This window comes from Moschus berezovskii, chromosome 16, assembly GCF_049115385.1.
Source record: "Moschus berezovskii isolate FMDL1 chromosome 16, NW_MosBer_1.0, whole genome shotgun sequence".
Taxonomy (NCBI): domain Eukaryota; kingdom Metazoa; phylum Chordata; class Mammalia; order Artiodactyla; family Moschidae; genus Moschus; species Moschus berezovskii.
This window is the reverse complement of record NC_142475.1, coordinates 6098108-6117100: the sequence shown is the minus strand read 5'-3', so window position 1 is coordinate 6117100 and position 18993 is coordinate 6098108. Positions and strand designations below refer to the sequence as shown.

The window sequence follows — 18993 nt, the reverse complement described above, 5'->3', positions numbered from 1 at the left end:
ATGAAGTTTTGTTTAATTCTCACTTCTAAATTATTCACAGGGGTATTTTGACTCTCTGAAGTTCATAAACAGAATTTAAATCACCCAAGCAGAAGTAATTGCTGCTTTTAAGCCAAAGCCCTGACTAGCTAGAGAGTTGCCTCTAGGAATTAACCAGAACAAAATCCTGATTAAACAACTAATTGGCTTGTCTGCTAATGAAAAGAAAATCGAAGCACATTTCTCTACCTCAAGACACAGAATCATAAAACAGAAGCTTTCAGAACCACCTCAGAGATGTTTAAATCACTGACAATAAAATTCAACAAGGTGAAGCCTAGTGAAGGAGGCAATGAGAATAAACAAGATCCTGATGCAAGCAGTGAGTCGCGGCAAGCCACGGGACAGGTACGTGCCCCATGTCCATAAGTCACTCCTGATTCGCATCATTTCTTGGCTGGGAGAGGGATTTTCATAAGCACTGGGATATGTGATTTCTCTGCAGTTTTACCTACTACCGACTAAGTCATGGACTGTTTGTCTTTGGGGTTTACCCCCATCATTTTATATATACTGCATATATTGGCTTTAAAATGGACTAAAGCGTAGAAGACTCTATTACAATTTGGAGAAACCAAGTAAGACTTCTCTTTGCTGATTTTCACTTCTGCCATCATCCAAAATGAAATCATTTCTCAAGTAGTAAGCATGTTATATGATCTAGTTCCAACAGAGAAGGTCAAACATTCTGATCTTAGTAAACAATATTTTAACGGTGATTTCTCTAGACCAGAAGTTCTCAATAAGAAGTAGTTTGCACTAAGGACAACTATTAATATTTGAAGCTATTTTTTGTTGTCACGGTTCAAGGGTAGGAAGCTACTGGCATCTAAAGGGGAAAGGCCAGAGACGCTGCTATAAATCCTAGAAGGTACAGGAGAGCCCTTTACAACATAGGATTATCCAGTTTAACACTTTAATATTACCAAAGTGGAGAAACCATGCTCTGGAAAAATATTTTCTTACGTTCTAAGTCTGTCCACCTTTAAAATAAAGATAATACCTGCTTTGTAGCCTTGGTATACAAACTAGAGACAGTATAGATAAAGCATATAGTAGGGCAATTCTCACTACCATTATTAATCATTTGTATCCTTATGACAAATTTAAGTCCAAATGATAATCTTATGATTAACATTCACTTACAGTTATCTATAGAACAATTTTCATGAATTACTCACTAGATTTACCTAAAATCACAACATAAGATTTTTAAAGCAAGAATTATTTTCTCATCTAAGAGAACTGGATGACAGATGTCAAGTACAAACAGGAAGGTACCTTAGGGACCGGCATAGCCTGGTCTCATGATTCAGGTTTAAATGAGCCTAGAGTCCATAAAATATCAAGATTACCTAATGTTCGCCCTGGAAAATGTGTCTTCCTTTTCTGATTAACACTGACTGTTTTTGCAGTAGAGAGAATTGGAGAGAATGTGGTTAGCATGGCTTTACGACGGCACCCTTGACTTCTTTCTAATTCTTGTGTCAAAATAAATAATCTCATACTTTAAGAGTTATTTATATGTTTAAAAACTTATAGACTGTCACAAAAGTTGAGTTGGGTACGTCCCTTCTGCTAGCCTTGTTGTGTTTCTCTCTGGGAAAGTCATTACAGCGATGTTTGCCAACTTGCCAACTATCATGATTATTTTCCCACAGAGCACATAAAAAATAGCTTAATACATTATTCTCTTGGAGAACATAATAGCTAACAGGAATTACTATGTGTCAAACAAAGTGTTATCCCTTTTCAAGCACTATTGTATTGAATACTCACAATACCCACCGGCCCTGTTATAATTTGCTATTTACACACAACTGACAAATTGCAGACTCTGAATTGGAACCCTGTTCTGTCTGATTTTAGTGCCTGAGAGCTAAATCATTAGGTTATGTTGCTACAGAACAGGAGAAATAGTAGTTGAATCAGCTTTTCCAAAATGCTTAACCTACGGGGGGAAAAGGGATGCTACAGACAAGGCAAAAAAACCAAAAATCCAGGAGTTGTCTTTCCTTCAGAAACATTAATACCGGAGAGCTAGTCAGAGTAGACCCCGGTAAAAGCGCTCTTACACATTCTGTGCCATTCTGACGGCCATAATTTATGGATAATCATCAGAAAGTCTGCTAGCATCACATATCTTAAAAGTCATATTAGGGAGTTATTTGTTTCTACTCTTTCCAATAATATGTCAGGGCTTCCCTGGTGGCTCAGAGGTTAAAGCGTCTGCCTGCATCTGCCCGTAATGCGGTAGAGCTGGGTTGGGTCCCTGGGTCGGGAACGTCCCCTGGAGAAGGAAATGGCAACCCACTCCAGTACTCTTGCCTGGAGAATCCCATGGACGAAGGAGCCTGGAGGGCTACAGTCCACAGGGTCGCAAAGAGTTGGACACGACTGAGCGAATTCACTTAAAAGGAAAATAGTTTTTTCTCCAGTTTCAACGGTGCTAAATGTTAAAATTGACACAAAGTGAAACCCCTATTTTCCTCTACAGAATATAACCTTTTAAAATGACATTTAAGCAACACGTTTCTGAAATACAAATAGATTATTTGAGTCCTATAAAGAAACATCTAGGAATGAATAAATTAATTTGCATTGTATTTTAGGTGTCATTTAAACAGTTAATTCTCAAACCAAAATATCATAGGTAATTCAGATTTGTAAATAGCCATTAAATCAAAAATTGCAAATTCACATTTGTCCAAACTCTCTCTCATACTCCAGAGTAAAGCATTATTCACATAAATTTATATTTATGTATACATAAAACTATGATGAAAATGTTAATGAATAATATGATGCAAAAGTACTTGATTGAAGTCAGAAGGCTTTGTCACTATTTCATAATCTATTCAGAGATCCATACTTTTCTAGGCAGTTAATCAATTCCTTATTCAATAATATAAGAATAATAATAGCTGCCTTGCCTAATACATATGTTATTACAAGGCTGATATTAAATCAACTAATTCATTTGTTTTTCAGTTTAAAATGTGTCTGACATACAGTGTCTAAAAGTAATGTCAAGATTCATATCAAGGCTTATAAGACTCTCAAGATTCCTTCCTGCTTCATTAGCCTCATATCCTCATATTTTTCCCCTTCTGAGCACTTCTGTGGTCTCCCTTCACCTATACACACCTTCAGTTCAGTTCAGTTCAGTTCAGTCGCTCAGTCCTGTCCAACTCTGCGACCCCATGAATCACAGCACACCAGGCCTCCCTGTCCATCACCAACTCCCGGAGTTCACTCAAACTCACGTCCATCGAGTCGGTGATGCCATCCAGCCATCTCATTCTCTGTCGTCCCCTTCTTCTCCAGCCTTCAATCTTTCCCAGCATCAGAGTCTTTTCCAGTGAGTCAACTCTTCGCATGAGGTGGCCAAAGTATTGGAGTTTCAGCTTTAGCATCAGTCCTTCCAATGAACACCCAGGATTGATCTCCTTTAGAATAAACTGGTTGGATCTCCTTGCAGTCCAAGGGACTCTCAAGAGTCTTCTCCAGCACCACAGTTCAAAAGCATCAATTCTTCGGCGATCAGCTTTCTTCACAGTCCAACTCTTACAGCCATACATGACCACTGGAAAAACCATAGCATTGACTAGATGGACCTTGGTTGGCAAAGTAATGTCTCTGCTTTTTAATATGCTATCTAGGTTGGTCATAACTTTCCTTCCAAGGAGTAAGCGTCTTTTAATTTCATGGCTGCAATCAGCATCCGCAGTGATTTTGGAGCCCAAAAAAATACAGTCTAACACTGCTTCCACTGTTTTTCCATCTATTTCCCATGAAGTGATGGGACCAGATGCCATGATCTCAGTTTTTTGAATGTTGAGCTTCAAGCCAACCTTTTCACTCTCCTTTTTTACTTTCATCAAGAGGCTTTTGAGTTCCTCTTCACTTTCTGTCATAAGGGTGGTGTCATCTGCATATCTGAGGTTATTGATATTTCTCCCAGCAATCTTGATTCCAGCTTGTGCTTCTTCCAGCCCAGCCTTCTTCATGATGTACTCTGCATATAAGTTAAATAAGCAGGGTGACAATATACAGCCTTGACGTACTCCTTTTCCTATTTGGAACCAGTCTGTTGTTCCATGTACAGTTCTAACTATTGCTTCCTGACCTGCATACAGGTTTCTCAAGAGTCAGGTCAGGTGGTCTGGTATTCCCATCTCTTTCAGAATTTTCCACAGTTTATTGTGATCCACACAGTCAAAGGCTTTGGCATAGTCAATGAAGCAGAAATAGATGTTTTTCTGGAACTCTCTTGCTTTTTCCATGACCCGGCGGGTGTTAGCAATTTGATCTATGGTTCCTCTGCCTTTACTAAAACCAGCTTGAACATCTGGAAGTTCACGGTCACGTATTGCTGAAGCCTGGCTTGGAGAAATTTGAGCATGACTTACATACACAGCGTAGGCTTTTGCTAAACATGCATTCTCTGTCTGGAGTATTTTCCATGCCTTGTCCATCTGGAAAACAAAAATCTCATCTTGATTTGTAAATTCAAGAGTCACTTTTTCTCTAACAGTGGCCATCCTTTCCCTTCCACTCCAGTAGAATCGACCACCCGCCTTTAGCCCCACCTCTAGGGTCCACAATCACCTTCTCACCACCTATAACATTTTGTGTCAGTTACATTTGCGTGTGTTTATCCCCCTGCAAGGCTGGGAGCAGCTTGGGAGCCAGTTTTTCTGTGCTTTAACCTTATCTTTTGATTCGCTCTGTCCCCATAGGAAAATCTTCAGGTGTACACTGGCCATATCCAGCGAGATATACTTACATTTCAAGGAAAGCTTAAGTGTTCAGATAAATGATGAGGTAGAGGCAAATGAAATCATGGAGGGAATAAAGAAGAGATCTATGAGTAAAGACACCAAAGTCCTTTCTTCTCTCCATGATTTTATGTTCTATCACTAAAGACAGCTCAGAACCAATGTTTGGGCTACTGGAAGTGAGAACCTGAATTGTGAGAAACGTGTCAGGGAGAAGCAGCAACCACGCTGGCAAAAACAGACTTTGGCCGACAGACTGTTGACACTGAAGCTGATTATCCAATAGTAGAGTCAGGAATATTCATCTAAGTGCAAGAACTTTCATTTTTAGTATATCATAAACAAATGATCAGTTTTGATAATTGCCTTGATAATGAAATGAAAAACTCTTATATTTACATTCAACTTCATTTTTATGTAAAATCACATGTTCAGTTTAGTTCAGTTGCTCAGTCATGTCCAACTCTTTGCGACCCCATGGACTGCAGCACACCAGGCCTCCCTGTCCATCAACTCCCGGAGTTTACTCAAACCCATGTCCATCGAGTTGGTGATGCCATCCAACCATCTCATCCTCTGTCATCCCCTTCTCCTCCCACCTTCAATCTTTCCCACCATCAGGGTCTTTTCAAATGAGTCAGTTCTTTGCATCAGGTGCCAAAGTATTGGAGTTTCAGCTTTAGCATCAATCCTTCCAATGAATATTCAGGACTGATTTCCTTTAGGATGGACTGGTTGGATCTCCTTGCAGTCCAAGGGACTCTCAAGAGTCTTCCCCAACATCACAGTTCAAAATCAGTGTATAGCCTCTATTTTTTTTCTCTCAAAGGGAGAAAACAAAAATGAAAAGAAATCTCTCAAAACCAAGATGCCACCAGTCTCAACTGAAGAGTCACAGACCAAAATCCAAGGTAAGACCCAAATTTGTAGGAAAAAAAGTGAAAAGTATATTTCTCTGAAATGTATTGTCTGATGAAGCACACTATTCCTTGACTAGATATTACCTAGGGTGATGCTTGAGACAATGTGAAGATATGGATATTTACAAAAATTATTTCTTTATTCAGTCATTTTTTCAATAGATTTCTTTTTCACCTATCACATGCCAGGCACTGGCCTGTGAGTTAGAGATACAGTGATAAATAATTTGGGTCAAGTTTGTGTTAATATAGCATATAGTTTTTCAGATAAGTGTTATGAAAACAATAAAATAGATGTGAATTGTGCATGTGTAAAGGTTCTGTGTTCCTCTGCCAACTCTCTCCTCTAGAAATCTTATCTACTCCTAAGGCTACCACATTCATTTCTACATTGATGATTCTAAATTCATATCAGACCAATTTCTTTCTTAAGACCCTGTTCAATATTTTCCAAGTAACCACTGGACAAATATACCTGAATGTTCTACTGCCATCTCAAAGAAAGCATGACTAAAATTGAATTCCTTATCTTCTCCTTCAAATAAGCTCCCTCTCCTGATTTATTTCTATTCCTGGTTCTATCTTTTTTTTCTTTTTCAGTCTCCTGGTCTCAAAACCTAATTGATGTTTTATTCCTCTGTCTAGGCTGCCCTATAAAGAAAATTAGCCACCAAATCTTCTTTCATAAAGGCTCTCAAACCCACTTCTTTCCTTTCCAATCCCAACACCAATACTACCCTTATTAGTAACTCATGCCTGCATGACTCCCAGGCCCTATGTTATCTCTTCTGATTAGAGCTCTATTTCACCCAATCTTTCTCCTTTTTGTCCAGCCTCAATAGTATTAGCAGATTACTTTTTCAAAATTAATCACTATTTGGATCTCCCATCTCTGCTAGTCTCTTCTAAAGAACCTTGCTGCTACTGCTGCTGCTAAGTCACTTCAGTCGTGTCCAACTCTGTGTGACCCCATAGACGGAAGCCCACCAGGCTCCCCCCGCCCTGGGATTCTCCAGGCAAGAACACTGGAGTGGGTTGCCACTTCCTTCTCCAATGTGTGAAAGTGAAGTCGTTCAGTCGTGTCCGACCCTTAGCGACCCCACGGACTGCAGCCTACCAGGCTCCTCCATCCATGGGATTTTCTAGGCAAGAGTACTGGAGTGGCTTGCCATTGCCTTCTCCAAAAGAACCTTGAGTGCCTCAATATTGCCTCCATGACAAAATCTAAGTTACTTTACCTGACTTTGTAGGATCTAATCAAATCTATTCCCCCTCCCTCTCTCTAGTCCTTCTCTCCTACTGCTCCTGAGTAGGAACACAGTCACCAGGAAAACACAAAAGTGATAGAGGAATCACTAGAATAAAATATGCTATTGTTAAATAATAACATAATTAATGTTATAAAACTAGACTAAATGTCTTAGCTTTTCGTATATTAGACAAAGATCTATCTCAGATAATTTTTAATGATTCTCTAGTTTTACTAGAATAAATCTTGGGGCTGAGGCACAATTGAGTTATAGCCAAAATTCCTGTCTATAAAGAGGAAAAATAGAAGAATATGAAAATTACAAACAAGATTGTAAATAAACAATGACAAGAACGATTGTAAGTAAACAAATTACTCCAAAGTAATATCAACACATTCAAAAGCTTAAGAAATGGTCCCAATGCCATTATATCTGACTGCTCTTATTTATCCCCATTGTGGGTATAAAAATCTATTTTTATAATTAAGTCATATTTCTATTTTCATTATGTCTTTAGTTTTATTGATTTTGTTTATTTATTTTGTAGTTCTAGATTTTTATTGTTCTTATTAGAATGAAGAGAATGCTCACCTTTCTCTATAGAAATCAGCTATTATTTCCGCTATCATTCTTTTGCATTTTCATCTCCTCCAAGATAACAGTGTTTATCAAACAGTCAGCATTTACCATTTACTTATCTAAGAAGAAAGAAAAAAAAAAGTGAATGTTCTGCAAAGTTTTTCAACATGAATATAGTTTAATATCACCTCCTAACTCATTACTAAAGCTAGGCTCTTCAATTGCTAGATTATTTGATTTAAAATATTCACTATGATGTGTCACTGAAAGGGAAACATTTAATAAGCATAAGACTTTATTTCTGATAAAAGTTCACATATATAAAATTTTCACATATATAAAATTTCTTCCTATACCAAGAGGATATAATTAAAAAAACAAAAAATGTGTTCTTGACATTTTTTTCCCTCCCATCTTTTGTTTTGCTGAAAGCTTTCACTTTCATCTCAGGTTCAGAGTTGTTAACAAAATAAGCCACTCATCTACAAGTAAATAACACAAACATTTGCTAGAGAATTATCTAGCTTACTTTCAATAAACTAACATTAAACAGAAATAGAAACAGATAGAGCAGAAGATACATAACCAAACTGGGTTTTGACCAACATCCAGACTCAGTCAGCGCCGGGAAGTCCCGAGTCACAGCATCTGGAGTCCCAGCTGGGAAAGGGGCCCAGGCAGCGAGGCCGCGGCCCGGGTGAGACTTCAAAGGCTGCAGTTCGGGGTTCCCGCTTATAATCCCAGGACGCACACTGATCTCAGCACCCATCTGTGACCAGTTTGCCGCTCTGGTCTCATGTTGGTTTGGCAAGGAAAGCTGGGACTGTTGCTAAGGCTGGGGCCTGGCCCCTCCGTGTCTCAACAGTCTCAAGACTCCTCCCGCATTGGATCCAGGTTGCTGCGGCTGTCGCACTCCCAGCAGACTCACTCACGGCCACTCCCAGTCACTCCCAGTCTGCGCAGTGTCCAGGCAGGTGAGAAGCAAGGTCAGAGGCCTGTTCTGCTTTGTCTCTGAAGCCTAAACAAGACTGTTTAATTTCCCAACACCTTAATGAAAACAAAAGTTCAACCAAAAGACAACTCTCTGGATCCTAATTCCTCTTTGACTATTGCCTCGTTCCCACGCCCCCTTTAGAGGAAGCGTGTTTGAAATAGCTATCTACACTTGTAGTGTCTGATTCCTGCTCCTTTCTCTTTTACTGAAATATAGTTGCTTTAATGCTCTATTAATCACTGCTGTACAGCAGTGACTCAGTTACACTATACATGCATTCTTTTCCATATTATTTTCCATTATGGTTTATTATAGGATAATAATATCGTTCCCTACGCTATACAGCTGGACCTTTTACTTTTTTTTTTTTTTTAATTTGACTGCACCTGGTCTATCTGTGGCATGTGGGATCCACTTCCCTGACCAGGGATCCAACCGAGGCCCGCCGCTTTGGGAGCACGGAGTCTTAGCCACTGGACCACCAGGGAAGTCCGTGCACATCTTTCCTAAAAAGCCACCCTACGGCTGGACCTTACTGCTGGTCCATTCTACATGTACTAGTCTGCATCTGCTGATCCCAGACTCTCACCAGCCCTCGCCCTCCCTCTCCCTCCTGGCAGCCACCGGTCTGTCCTCTGTGTCCCTGACTTGGTTTCTGTTTCATAGATGGGTTTCTTTGTGCCGTAATTTAGATTCCACGTATAAGCGACACCATGTGGGGCTTGTCTTTCGCTTTCTGGCTTACCTCACTTAGTATGATCATCTGTAGCTGCAGCCAGTTCAGTCCAGTTCAGTCGCTCAGTCGTGTCCGACTCTTTGCGACCCCATGGACTGCAGCACGCCAGGCCCCCCGTCCATCACCAACTCCGGGAGTTGCATCCATGTCACTACAAATGGCATCTTTCATTTTTACGGCTGCGTAGTACTTCACTGTATACATGTGTCACATCTTCTCTGCCCATTCATCTGTCAGTAGACATTTAGGATTTCTCCATGTCTTGGCTATTGTGAATAATGCTGCTGTGAACATGGAGGTGCGTGCATCTTTTGGAATTATAGTTATGTCTGGATATATGCCCAGGAGAGGGATTGCGGAATCATTTGTTAATTCTATTTTTAGCTTTCTGAGTCACCTCCATTCTGTTTTCCACGGTGGCTACATCAACTTACATTCCCACCAACAATGTAGGAGGGCTCCCCTTTCTCCACACCCACTCCAGCTCCTGGCTTCTTCTTAGCAATGATTTAAGAACATTATTTCACCTTCAATTTTTTTTCAAAAGGAACAGAAGGTTTTTCTGTAGATCATATAAGAATTTTCACTACGTACAATGAACTGTGGTTAACAAAGGGAGGTATTGAGGAACAGAGAAACACCCTACAGTAGAAATCAAACCTACACAAGCCAAAGGGAGAAAACACCCACAGAACCGTCAACGTGGTTCAATTGACTCAAGATGATTCAGCTATAATTCTGTTTTATTATCACCCTTTTTAGTTTTTTATTGAAGTATACTTGATTTACAATGTTGTGTTAGTTTCTGGTTTGCAGAAAAGCGATTCAGTTATGCATAGATTGTGTATATATATATATATATATATACACACACATTCTTTTTCATATTCTTTTCCATTATAGCTTATCACAAGATATTGAAGATAGTTCCCTATTCTACACTGTAGGACCTTATTTGTTACCTACTTAATGTACTAATCCCAAACTCCTGATTTATCCCTCCTCCACCCCCTTACCCCTTTCCTAAACTTGAGTTTGTTTTCCATGTCTGTAAGTCTGTTTCTGTTTAGACCTGGAGAAGGGAAAGGCTACCCCCTCCAGTATTCTGGCCTGGAGAATTGCATGGACTGTATAGTCTATGGGGTCGCAAAGAGTCAGACATGACTGAGCGACTTTCACTTTCACCGGCTATCTGTATGTCTTCTTTGAATACATGTTTATTTAGGTCTTCCGTCTATTTTTTTGACTGGGTTGCTCGTCTTTTCTTATTGAGTTCTACGAGTTATTTGTATATTTTGGAAATTAAGTCCTTCTCAGTCGCGTCATTTGCAGGTATTTTCTCCCGGTCCATAGGCTATCTTCTCATTTTTATGGTTTCCTTTGCTGTGGAAAAGTTTATAAATTTGATTTGGCCTCATTTGTTTCCTTTTGCTTTTATTTCTATTTCCTTGGGAGCCTGACCTAAGAAAACACTGGCACGATTTATGTCAGAGAATGTTTTGCCTAGGTTCTCTTCTAGGAGTTTTGTCATGCTATATGTTTGAGTCTTTAAGCCACTTTGAGTTTAGTTTTGAGTATGATGTGAAGAGGTATTCTTACTTCATTGATTTACACACAGCTGTCCAACTTTCCCAGCACCACTTGCTGAAGAGACTGTCTTTTTTTCATTGTATATTCTTGCCTCCTTTGTGGAAGGATTAATTGACCATAGGTATGTGGGTTTATTTCTGGGCTCTCTTCTCTTCTGTTGATCTGCATGACTGCTTTTCTGCCAATACCATGCTATTTTGATTGCTGCAGTTTTGTAATATTGTCTAAAACCTGGGAGGGTTATGCCTCTTGCTTTGTTTTTTCCTCATGATTGCTGTGGCAATTCTGCATCACTTATATTTATATGGTTCCATAGGAATTATAGGATTATTCATTCTAGTTCTGTGAAAAATTCATGTGATAGGAATCACATTAAATTTATAGATTGCCTTGGGTAGCACGGCCATTTTAATAATGTTAATTCTTCAAACCAAACAGTATGAGATATCTTTCCATTTCTTTAAATCACTCTGTTTCCTTTATCAATGTTTTATAGTTTTCAGCATATAAGTTTTTCACCTCCTTGGTCAGGTTCATTTCTAAGTACTTTGTTTTTTGGTGAGATTTTAATAGTATGAGTTATTTTAGAATAGTAATGGTCTCAAATCTGTGGTTCTCACATAAAAATATAAACATAATGGCATGAAACCAAGGATCACATCTTCAGGATTATAAGTTTATTCTTATTATATTTTATTCAAAGTGATTTGTAAGCTTAATTTTCATGATTGGTAATAAAAACTCTTTGTGGAAGCTTCATTTAACAGAGCAGCTATTTGAGTAGAAAGGAGAAAAACAGCATCATTTAAATTTGAAAACTAAGCATGTCTTCAAAAATTTTAATAGGAATAACAGATTACTTTATTTTGAAAAAGTAAAAGCAAAATTATTAAGCTTAAAGATAGCATCTTACACATGGTTGGTATTTTTGTGTTCTTCAAAACATGCAGGTGCAATGTCATAATATCTGCAGATGTTGATTTCTGATTATAGAACTCTTATCTTCTGCCGAGCATGGTTTAATTTATATCTGCCATGGAAATGAAGAATGCAATATATTTTGGATTCAAATACAGATAACTTACTAAAGTCCTCTTTTGATTACAATCATCTTTCTTAGGATTACACTTCATTTATGTTACATTAAGTGCTTCTTTAAATAAATGTTTTGGTACCAGGAGGGAATATGTAAATAACTTACCTAGGAAAATCCCATGGATGGAGGAGCCTGGTAGGCTGCAGTCCATGGGGTCGCTAAGAGTTGGACACGACTGAGCGACTTCACTTTCACTCTTCACTTTCATGCATTGGAGAAGGAAATGGCAACCCACTCCAGTGTTCTTGCCTGGAGAATCCGAGGGACGGCAGAGCCTGGTGGGCTGCCGTCTATGGGGTCGTACAGAGTCGGACATGACTGAAGCGACTTAGCAGCAGCAGCAGCAGCAGTGACTCATGATGCCGTAAAGTGACTCTGTTGTGTGGAAATGGATCAAAGTTAGGTGCCCATTGCCAGTATGATGTGATAGGTTGAATGACACCCCCCTCAAAGATGTCCACAGCCCAACCCCCAAAGCCTATGAATTTCTTACCTTACATGGAAAAAAATTGTTGATGTGATTACGTTAAGGATCTTGAGAATGGGAATATTAGTCTGGGTTATCCAGGGGACCTCAGTTTGTCAAAGGGTCTTTACAAGTAGAAAGCAAGAAGGCCAAAGGCTGAAAAAGGGAATGGGATGAAGGAAGCAGATGTTGCATTGATGTATTCTGAACACGGGGGAAGGGACCCTGAGCCAAGGCTTACAGGTAGCCTCTACAAGCTGGGAAAGATAAGGAAGCAGATTCTCTCCTAAAACCTCCAGAAAGAACACAGTCTGTCTTAAAACTTCTGACTTACAAAATTTCTGTTGTTTTAAGCCACTGCATTTGTGGTAATTTGCTATAGCAATAGAAAACTGACGCACATGGCTTCAAAATACTCCATACTTTTAAAAGTCACAATTAAAGAGATTTTTTGTCCAATCATGCAATTAATACTAAGGCAGTATTTTATACTAGAAAGGGCATTGATTTTAGAGTTTGACACTCCTGAATTCAAATTATAATTCTGCTACTTACTAGTTTTTCTGTGACCTTAGTCAAGATATTAAACATCTCTGACTCAGAGCTTGCTTATATATAAAATAAGGATAATACTGTCACGACTAGGTTGTGGGTATAAATTTAAGTAATACAGGTAAAGCACTGAGCATTGAAGTTTGTAAATTCCAGTGTTGACAGAAGTCAGGGCGTGTGAGGATTTTGTGTGCCCGATCCAAAAAGCCCCGAGGCCATGCCGCTCCTACCAGCCGCTGCCACGTGGGGACATGGGTCACGTGCCTCCAGACATTCCATCTCCAATCTAGAGAGACTGCAAAGGCAAATCTTAGCTTGAAGTGTCCCAGTTTTAAAACGTTGACTTTCACAGATTGCCCTTTTGAAATCACTGAAGGAAACACTGAATTCTTGTCAAATTTAACCCATACCACCATCCCACAGCCTCCAACCCACCACGGGCAAGTTCTCCATGGTGCTCAAACCTGTGGACATTGCCAGCCCTCGACAAGATGCTTTTAGTTCTCCTCTCCTTCCCCTCCTTCCTCTCCACTCATGCCTTTCAGCCCAGACTTTGTGCTGGGAACAGACTACAGCTGTGGGATCCCTGCCCCCAACCTTCTGGGCCAAACAGCTCTCCACAGCCAAGATCCCAGCGCTCCAGGTCCAGCACAGTGCAGGTCTGCAGAGCATCCCAGGCCTTGCCAGCTCCCTCCATCTATCCAAACTGACCTAGCCTGCATCTCAGCTGATTCTTAACAGTTTGAACAGAGATCCAGAGAGATAAAAACATCTCTAGAGCTAAAACTATTCTAAAAAATAAAACGTGTTAATTTTTTAAAATATAGACGAAAAAAAGAAGGACAATCCTAGTTTATTTAAACAAGAGACCCTTCTTTGGGCTTTCTGGGTGGCTCAGACTGAAAAGAACCTACCTGCAATGCAGGAGCCCTAGGTTCAATCCCTGGATCCAGAAGATCTGCTGGAGAATGGAATGGCTATCCACTCCAATATTCTTGCCTGGAGAATTCCATGGACAGAGGAGCCGGGTGGCTGTGGTCCATGGGGTTGCAAAGAGTCAGACACCACTGAGCAACTAACACCACTCTTTAGTCCTTGGCAGTAACAATTAACTTGTACAATTTAACCTGCCTTATGTGGGATAGGAAAATAGACTATCTACTGAAATCTAATTTATAAGTATCAGTGAATTCCCCATGTAAGAGCAAACAGCTTGACTGGCATCCAGAAGAGGAACTAGTATGGTTAATTTTAGCATTATAGTCCATTCTCTGTGACTGTCAGTCCTATTTCCCAGCTAAAGGTAAGGTGGGAATACAGAAACTACAACAACAACAACAAAAAAAAAATGAATGAAGTTTTTATCAAAATTGCTCCAAGCATATTTCTCTACTTCATCTGAAAAGAAATAGTCTTATATAGTATATAACTAAAATTATAGAGCTCACTAAGGAATATTCTTTCAAAACTGATACCTAATGTAGTGATGGACAAAAGAAATGAGACATGAATAAACTTGCATGTGAAATTTCTGAAAATTTAGTCTAGAAAAAAAAATAAATACCATGTCTTTTATGGTTTGAAATGAGGAAGAAAAGTCCCAACCATGCTGGGTTGGCAAGGGACGGAGGCGTAATCAGAGCAGCTTGGGTGGCAAGGGCTCATTGTAGGAAAACATGTGGAAAACTGGAGCTGAAACAGCACTCTGGGGACAGAGCAGTCCTGGGGGCTGATTGCCTTCTCCGACTCTTGTTCACGGTCAACATGGCTTCAGGTCTCAAGACAGCGGTGTTCCTGTCTGGTATCTCCTCTGGACTGCTCTCCCGCCATCTGTTCATTTCCTGGTCCATAGTCCAGAGAGAGCGGTCTGCCTGACTCAGATAACAGCCATTGTTCTCTGCGCAGCCTCCATCACAGCAGGGTGGTCACCGGCAGCTGTGGACGGCCACCTTCTCTCGCGTGCCCAGCTCTGGGCACCCTCAGGAACTGTTCCTGCATGTCACGTAGCGGAACTGGGGGGCTGTGTTGGCTAAAAGGAGAAGTTAGGCAGAGAAATCACACTCTGTTTTAAATATCAAACAGAAGAGCAGACTAGGATCAAATACCTCAGTTTCCATCTATCTTTTTTTTTTTTTTAACTGAAAACTTGAGACTGTAACCAATGTGAAGTGGATGGGTGTTTTTGCTCCTTTTTTATTTTTTGGACAAAATGCCATTTTTTGTAGCTTGAGTGATTTAAGTATATTTGCATAATTCAGTTACATCGAACTCTATGTTTTTAGGCTTCTTTCTACTAAAAAATATAGGAAATCACATTCTGTTTTCCAAATCCCTGGAATCCTTTCGAGCAAACAAAAGTTCCTGTATACTCCACACACATTAACGCTGTGCAGACATGAAGGAGTTAAAATAGATTTTTTTAAAAAAGATAATTTTAATTTATTGTAGTCTGGCTGGTGGAACACTCTGTATTTATATTGCATTTTTCTCAAATACAGTCTTTATCTAATCCTCACAGAAATCCCCATGACAAAAGTATTTCTCATTTTATGGATGAGGAAACTGTTATAGAAAAGCGACTTATCTAGAGTTGCCCAGAGAATTAGTGATGTAAGGATTAGAGCTCTCTATTCGGTACCTAGCACCAGTAAATCACCACTTTCCTTAATACCTATACATAAAATGTATTTTCTACATGAATTATTCCCAACAAAATATCCTGGAAATCAAGCATGATGTTGAGAAAGTACCAGAGCTGATTCTGACACAGTACCAAAGCTACCTTATATGGATCTGTATTCTTTTTTGTTTGCTATTATTCATTTTTTTACTTATGGAGATACATGTTAAAGCAAAATCTGCCTAAATGTAAAAATCCCTTCAGGACTTTTTAGCATGTTACGGCTGCCTGGAGGAACTCTAACCTCTGACCAGATTCAAAGACCTCATCTGACACTCTTGGCACAGGCTTCTGCCTGCACACCTCCAGCAATGGAGCCATCACTGCCTCACAAAAATGTGTGTTTCACTGTTAGACAGGTTTAAGAATGTTTGAGGTTTGTGTATTTTATAAATTCCATGGATGGATTCCTCCTGTGCCTTCTGGACTGTGTGAAATAATTTTATTTTCTTGTCTGTTTAATGGCCCTTCAAAGAATTGGAAATAATGGCTAGGTCGCTAGTTAGTCTTCAGTACCTTAGCTAAAGAACTTAAGTTCCTCAACATTCCTCTAATAGAAAGGTTTCCAGAACTCTCACCTACTCTGATTCCTTCTCCCTTAGATTCTTATGAATTGCATAAGAAGTACTATGAAGTACTCCATTTTCCATTCTGACATTTTAGGGCACTCCATCATATTCCACTGTATATGCACTGCTATAATGCTTGTCAACTTCCTCCGTGTCATTGGACAATCTGCAAAGATGTAATAAAATTTCAAGTGGGATCAAAGTGGTACGTTATAATTAAAATTATTCTAAGGACACATAGTCCAGCAACTATAAAATTAATCACAAGCTGAGCCATAAATATAATCGTGGGTGCCCATTAATCATACGCTTCGTAAACTGTGTTATTCACTTTTTAATGCCAAATGTCCATTCATTAAGAGGAAAATAACAGTATCATTTATGCATCTTATCAGAGTACTCAGATTTAGTCTTTATTAATTCATCTAGCAACTAGCTCACAGGTATTGTTGGTATCTAATAAAAATAACAGAAGCAGAAGATATTAAGAAGAGGTGGCAACAATACAAATAACTGTACAAAAAATATCTTCATGACGAGAAAACCATGAAAATGTGATCACTCACCTAGAGCCAGACACCCTGGAATGCGAAGTCAAGTGGGTCTTAGGAAGCATCACTATGAACAAAGCTAATGGAGGTGATGGAATTCCAGTTGAGCTATTTCAAATCCTAAAAGAGATGCTGTGAAAGTGCTGCACTCAATACACCAGCAAATTTGGAAAACTCAGAAGTGGCCACTGGACTGGAAAAGGTCAGTTTTTATTCCAGCCCCAAAGAAGGGCAATGCCAAAGAATGCTCAAACTACCACACGATTGCACTCATCTCACATTCTAACAAAGTAATGTTCAAAATTCTCCAAGTCAGGCTTCAACAGTACATGAAAAGAGAACTTCCAGATGTTCAAGCTGGATTTAGAAAAGCCAGAGGAGCCAGAGATCAAATTGCCAACATTTATTGGATCATCAAAAAAGCAAGAGAATTCCAGAAAGACATCTACTTCTGCTTTATTGATTACACCAAAGCCTTTGACTGTGTGGATCTCAACAAGGTTCTTAAATTTCTTAAATCTGGAAAATTCTTAAAGAGATGGGAATACCAGACTACCTGACCTGCCTCCTGAGAAATCTGTATGCAGATCAAGAAGCAACAGTAGAACCAGACATGAAACAACAGACTGGTTCCAAATTGGGAAAGGAGTACGTCAAGGCTGCTTATTTAACTTATATGCAGAGTACATCATGCAAAATGCCTGGTTGGATGAAGCACAAGCTGGAATCAAGATTGCTGGGAGAAATATCAATAACCTCAGATATGCAGATGACACCACCCTATGGCAGAAAGTGAAGAGGAACTGAAGAGCTTCTTGATGAAGGTGAAAGAGGAGAGTGAAAAAATTGGCTTAAAACTCAACATTCAGAAAACTAAGATCATGGCATCTGGTCCCATCACTTCATGGCAAATAGATGGGGAAACAGTGACTGATTTTATTTTCTTGGCCTCCAAAATCAATGCAGATGGTGATTGCAGCCATGAAATTAAAAGACACTTGCTCCTTGGAAGAAAAGCTATGATCAACCTAGACAACATATTAAAAAGCAGAGACATTACTTTGCTGACAAAGGTCCATCTACTCAGAGCTATGGTTTTTCCAGTAGTCATGTATAGATGTGAGAGTTGGACTATAAAGAAAGCTGAGTGCTGAAGAATTGATGCTTTTGAACTGTGGTGTTGGAGAAGATTCTTACGAGTCCCTTGGACTGCAAGGAGATCCAACCAGTCCATCCTAAAGGAGATCAGTCCTGAATATATATTAGAAGGACTGATGTTGAAGCTGAAACTCCAATACTTTGGCCACCTGATGCAAAGAACTGACTCACTGCAAAAGACCGTGATGCTGGGGAAGATTGAAGGTGAGAGAAGTAGGGGATGACAGAGGATGAGATGGTTGGATGGCCTCACAGACTCAATGGAGTTTGAGCAAGCTCCCAGAGTTGGTGATGGACAGGGAAGCCTGGCATGCTGCAGTCTATGGGGTCACAAAGCGTTGGACATGACTGAAGGACTGAACTGAACTGAATAAAAGGAGGTTTGTTTTTGAAACAAAACCCATAATGTATTTGCTGTTTTAAGAGTTAGAAATTTAAGTAAGTAATAAGGTCACCTGCATCAAATATTCCAACCAATGAAAACATTTTCAGGTCTTCTTTTTACATTCATCCAAAAAAGAGCCACTTGAACCAATGCCTAATTAAGAACCTTATTCCCAAATTAGTTTCATTTGAATCCGTCCTTTTCCAGCAGTTATTTAGTGCCACTGATGAAATATAGACTGCTGATGACTTTCCATCAATCGTTCCCTCTCTTGAAGAGAAAAGCAGGTGCTTCACACCTGCGCAGGTCATCACCAAGCCCTGCTACAAGGGGGTCAGACAGTCTGGAGGTGTATTACTGAGGCCCAGGCTGGAGACAGAATCAGCCAGGTTTTTGGAGAGCACTCAGGACTCACACTTGCACATTCAGTAAAAGCAGCCGTATCAGAACACGCTACACATCCCAGGGCCAAATGTGACCAAGTATCCTGATGAGATCTGGCAGTGGCTAGACAATGTGCAGATAGCCCAGTTGGCAGGAAGAGTCATTCTGTTCATTTGTGCGGCTGCAAAAGAGGGACTCCTGCCATCCATGTGTGAAGCTGGGAACACGTACAATGCCCAGCTCACAAAACTTCACCCAGATGC

At 39.7% G+C, this 18993-nt stretch overlaps 1 protein-coding gene and 1 long non-coding RNA gene across 2 annotated transcripts in view; one reads left to right on the top strand and one right to left on the bottom strand.

Annotated features, from left to right (window-relative positions):
* Positions 1–276: 276 nt before the first annotated feature.
* CNGB3 (cyclic nucleotide gated channel subunit beta 3) overlaps positions 277–18993 on the top strand; it is a 194958-nt gene continuing 176241 nt past the window's right edge. The window contains exons 1-2 of the mRNA XM_055432099.2: positions 277–387; positions 5650–5731. Of these exons, the coding sequence (XP_055288074.2) occupies positions 277–387; positions 5650–5731 (193 nt within the window). The remainder of the gene's footprint in view (positions 388–5649; positions 5732–18993) is intronic.
* Positions 12309–13957, bottom strand: LOC148775205 (uncharacterized). Its single transcript, XR_016039294.1, has 3 exons — positions 13918–13957; positions 13234–13298; positions 12309–12360 (listed from the first exon to the last, which is right to left on the bottom strand). It is a non-coding gene; the product is annotated as an uncharacterized LOC148775205 (long non-coding RNA).